The sequence below is a fragment of the Benincasa hispida genome, chromosome 12, assembly GCF_009727055.1.
Source record: "Benincasa hispida cultivar B227 chromosome 12, ASM972705v1, whole genome shotgun sequence".
In the NCBI taxonomy this organism is placed as follows: domain Eukaryota; kingdom Viridiplantae; phylum Streptophyta; class Magnoliopsida; order Cucurbitales; family Cucurbitaceae; genus Benincasa; species Benincasa hispida.
Genome location: NC_052360.1, coordinates 33855230 through 33859256, shown reverse-complemented (window position 1 = coordinate 33859256; position 4027 = coordinate 33855230). Strand labels below are relative to the sequence as shown.

At 33.1% G+C, this 4027-nt stretch overlaps 1 protein-coding gene across 1 annotated transcript in view; it reads left to right on the top strand.

Annotated features, from left to right (window-relative positions):
• Nucleotides 1-532: 532 nt before the first annotated feature.
• LOC120067957 overlaps nt 533-4027 on the top strand; it is an 11382-nt gene continuing 7887 nt past the window's right edge. Inside the window, exons 1-6 of the mRNA XM_039019608.1 lie at nt 533-842; nt 1585-1869; nt 1999-2058; nt 2171-2380; nt 3283-3401; nt 3604-3701. Of these exons, the coding sequence (XP_038875536.1) occupies nt 615-842; nt 1585-1869; nt 1999-2058; nt 2171-2380; nt 3283-3401; nt 3604-3701 (1000 nt within the window). The 5' untranslated portion in view covers nt 533-614. The remainder of the gene's footprint in view (nt 843-1584; nt 1870-1998; nt 2059-2170; nt 2381-3282; nt 3402-3603; nt 3702-4027) is intronic.

The window sequence follows — 4027 nt, the reverse complement described above, 5'->3', positions numbered from 1 at the left end:
CTCTCCAAATGAAAATGGAAAAAATATATCAAATGCATTTTATCTCTACAATCAAAAAAGGAAAAAAATCATAACAAATGTATTTTCTCTTTATATAATATATGTATTATATGGTGATTTATGTCAAATATTGAATTTATGTACTATATATGGTTAGAATATTTTCAAATTCCTAACCAAATGTTTTGAGGTATATTTTAAATAATCATGAATCCGAAAAAAAAAAAAAAAACGTGAAACCAATGAAAATAGAAAAAATCATTATATGTATTTTCTCTCTCCAATTAAATTAAATAAAAGAAAAAAATCTCAACAAATAAATGCATTTATCTTTATTTAAAAATATGAAAAAGATCGAAATAAAAAAAATAAAAAAAAAAAAGTAAATTTATCCAAAAATAATATTAAAAGTTTTTGTTGAAAATATTTTTGAAATATAGGATGATGGTTTTTTATGTAAAAATTAAAAAATCCTTTGGTGGGCCGGGGGATATTTTAATATATATTAGTTCCTCCACGTGCCATGTTCCTAAACATATTTTATATCTCTCCATCTTCGGAACTCTTTTCTTCCATTTCTTTCTCTCCATTCTTTTTGTGGATTCAAAGTGGCAATGAGTTCCTTCACTGCTTCTGCTTCCTTATGCATCCCAAGGCTGATTTCTTCTTCTTCTTTCAAGTTCTCCAAATTCAATTCATCTTCACCCCACTCCACTCCTCCGTGTTTTCGAGTGGTTTGTTCTGCTGGGTTTCTTCCACAGCAACCCAATTCTCTCAAGGATTTCCAGTTCCTTCTCCACGATGCCATGGATTCTTCTGGAATTGACTCCACCCATGCTAAGGTATATTCATTCTTCTGTTTTCTCTTCTCATTTGTTACCCCTACTGCTTTTCATTCACTTTCATCCCTTATTTACTTTGTCCTTGAGTTTAAAATTTTCAATGTCTTCTACATTCTTTCTGAATCAGTTGTCTTTTTTTCAATATGGGATATGTGTATTTTAAAGAGAAATTATTAGTGGGGTGATTGAAGATAAGAACTACTTCGGGGACCAAATTTGAAACATGAATTCTAAGGTCAAAATCCTTATTCTAACCTCTACTCCTGTTTATATATTTATTGTTTGGCGTAGATCTGGGTGATTTACCCTTATATAGAGTACACTCACTGAATGAAGAAAAATCTTATTGATCCACAAATTTAACATGATAAGCACTCTGATTTTAAAATGGAATATATTAACAATAAATTATTTGATCTACTGAGCACATTTGATAAGACATTCTAATGTTAAACTTCGACAGCTTGATATTTGCGCTCTTAGTTTATGATTTGACAATGCCCTGGCTAATATGGTTCTCAAAAATCAAGGAAAGGTTCTATTTCTTTAAGGAAAAAAATGGTTGTCATTTGTCAAATAAATCTCTCCCTTTTTCTTTTTCTTCTCTTCGTTGGGATGAACAACATGTGGGGGTGGAGATTCAAATGTCTAAATTTTTGTTCAGAGTTATAATATCTTAACTAGTTGAACTATGCTCAAATTAGCCACATAAATCTTGTTTTGATACTTGATGACTATGCAGGAGGCTAGGAAGGGTTTCTTGAGTCAGATTCACTATTTATCTAAGATGGAGAGGGACACAAGTATTAGTATTAATAGGCGTGTTGATTTGGCGAAAGCTGCTCTTTATATTGCAGCAGAGGATGATTCCTTGGTATCTCATTCATCTGTCCCTCTTCCCGTCGATGCATTTATTAATAGAATAAGTGATCTTTCCATGGGCTATTGTACTCACTACAAATCTTCATTCAATTCATCACCTGAAATCTTTTTGGAAAGTATAGAGTGGTATATGTACGTCATGAAGGTAAGATTTTTTTATATCGGACAAAAGTGTACCTTTGCTTTATAATTTTAATAAGTCCATTTACTGTTGAATCCAGGATGGGTCTCAATGCTTTTCCCATTTCTGACCATGACACATTTGACATTTTAGGGTTTCAGAAGAGCCAGTTCTAAAGCTCAATCAGAACCACGAGCTTTATATCTTCACACGGTAAAAGATTCTGCCCTCTATTTTCTATTTTGAGTTTTTTGTCTTTTTTTGTTCTTATTTTATTTAAATGGAATTGAATTATTGTTAGCGATATTTTATTTCATGTTGACAGGTCTTGACCCATCGTACAGGCTCAGCTGCACTACTTTCACTCATATACTCAGAGATCCTGAAAATGCTTCGTTTATGGAGTCTTCTAGATTTTGATGTAGAGGTATATCATCCTCATGATGATTATAGCCTTCCAACGGGCTATCATAAACTGAAAAGCAAGGAGTCTGATCAGCCACACATAATGACAACTCAAACTCTCTTGGTGGAGGTAATTACTATTGGTCCTATTAAAGATAGCTATTTAAAAAGTTCTCCAGTTAGCCATAAGATCAATGAGACTATAACAAGAGAAGGTGAGTAAAACTTACAATAAGAGAGATTCTTTTTTTTTTTTTTTTTTTTTTTTTTTTTTTTTTTTTTTTTTTTTTTTTTTTTTTTTTTTTTTATATAAGAAAAGCTATGACTTATCAAAAGTTGAGGAGTTATTGAAGATGCAATTATTTCTTTCTAACCAAGTCGAACTGGAAAACAACTCTAACTATTTGAAGTCACTGTTTAAAAGTTGGTTAAGTCACTGTTTAAAAGTTGGTTTTCTTTATGGCTAAAAATATATATATATATATTTAACATTTGCTTTTTTATACCCTTCCTAAGAGCTGAAGTTTGAGGAATCACAGTTGATACTTGCTACTAATAACCGAACTCTTATATTTGTTAATGACTAAATCTTCAAACCAGAAATGATTTGCAAGACCAACAGTAAATGGTAACATTAGAAAAGGAGTCTTCCTGCCGTAATAGCAGTTGATTTCTCTCACCAAATTTCAGAAAGGAGAGCTTTAACAGCATTGAACCATGAGATCTCAGGAGGATGTGTGGTCTTTTGTTAGGTTAATGCTTCCCTTTGGATGTCTATTACTAAGGCTTCTGGAAATTATCCTTCAGACTTTATTCTTTTGGATTGAATTATTCTGTTTTTGTATAACTACTTTAGGGTTTGGTGACCCTTTTTGTCGGACCTTTCTCCATTCTTTCTTGAAAGCAAGCTTTTTTATTTTTTATTTTTTAAAAAAGGAAAAAAACAATACAAACAACGTAGTCCTAATTATTATTTTCTTAATCTAGATAGTTTCTGATTTACTCCTTTTGTATATGTGTACATGAATGCAGATTTTAAGCAATTTAAAGGAATCTTTTTGGCCATTTCAACAAAATCAGTCCAGAAGTTTATTCTTAAGGGCCGCTGATGTCGCTAACTGTAGTGATAGCTTGAATGCATTTGAGGAAAGGTAATTCGAGTATTTAAATCTGCAGCATGGCTTACTTTGAGAGAACTGAGAAGTAATTTATACTTCCGTCCAATAGCCTTGTATCACCAAATTCACCATCAAATTACTCTTTACGTCCGTCACCCCTCCCCTTCCAGTTAGTGCTCGTAGTCGTAGATATGTGCATTAATATCTCTGTTTTTATTGCATTTTCTTTATCCAGTGGCTTTCAGCTTGCGTCTGCAAAGGCTGCTCAACACAGACTAGAACGTGGAGTTTGGACCAGTGTGCGTTATGGAGATATGAGGCGTGCATTATCTGGTAAACTACAGTTTTCTCTTTGAGTTTGTTAGGCTATAGTCTATTTATTAATAAAACCTCCACCCAACGGCCTTTTGAATACTTATAAACTCTTCTTAACAACTACTTGGCTATCCGAAAGACCAGGATTTATATTGGTTTTCAGATACTTAGCAAGCTGATGTAGTATTTAAGGCTAGCTGCGGAGAAGCTCAGGAAACACAGCCTACTTCCTAGTCTTTTAAGGTTGCTAGGTGTAACGGTCATGCTTGTCCAGGGCCTGTTGCCCATGGCCGCATGCCCAATCCAACCCCTTTCTAGCTTACTTTCACATCCTGTATTGTATT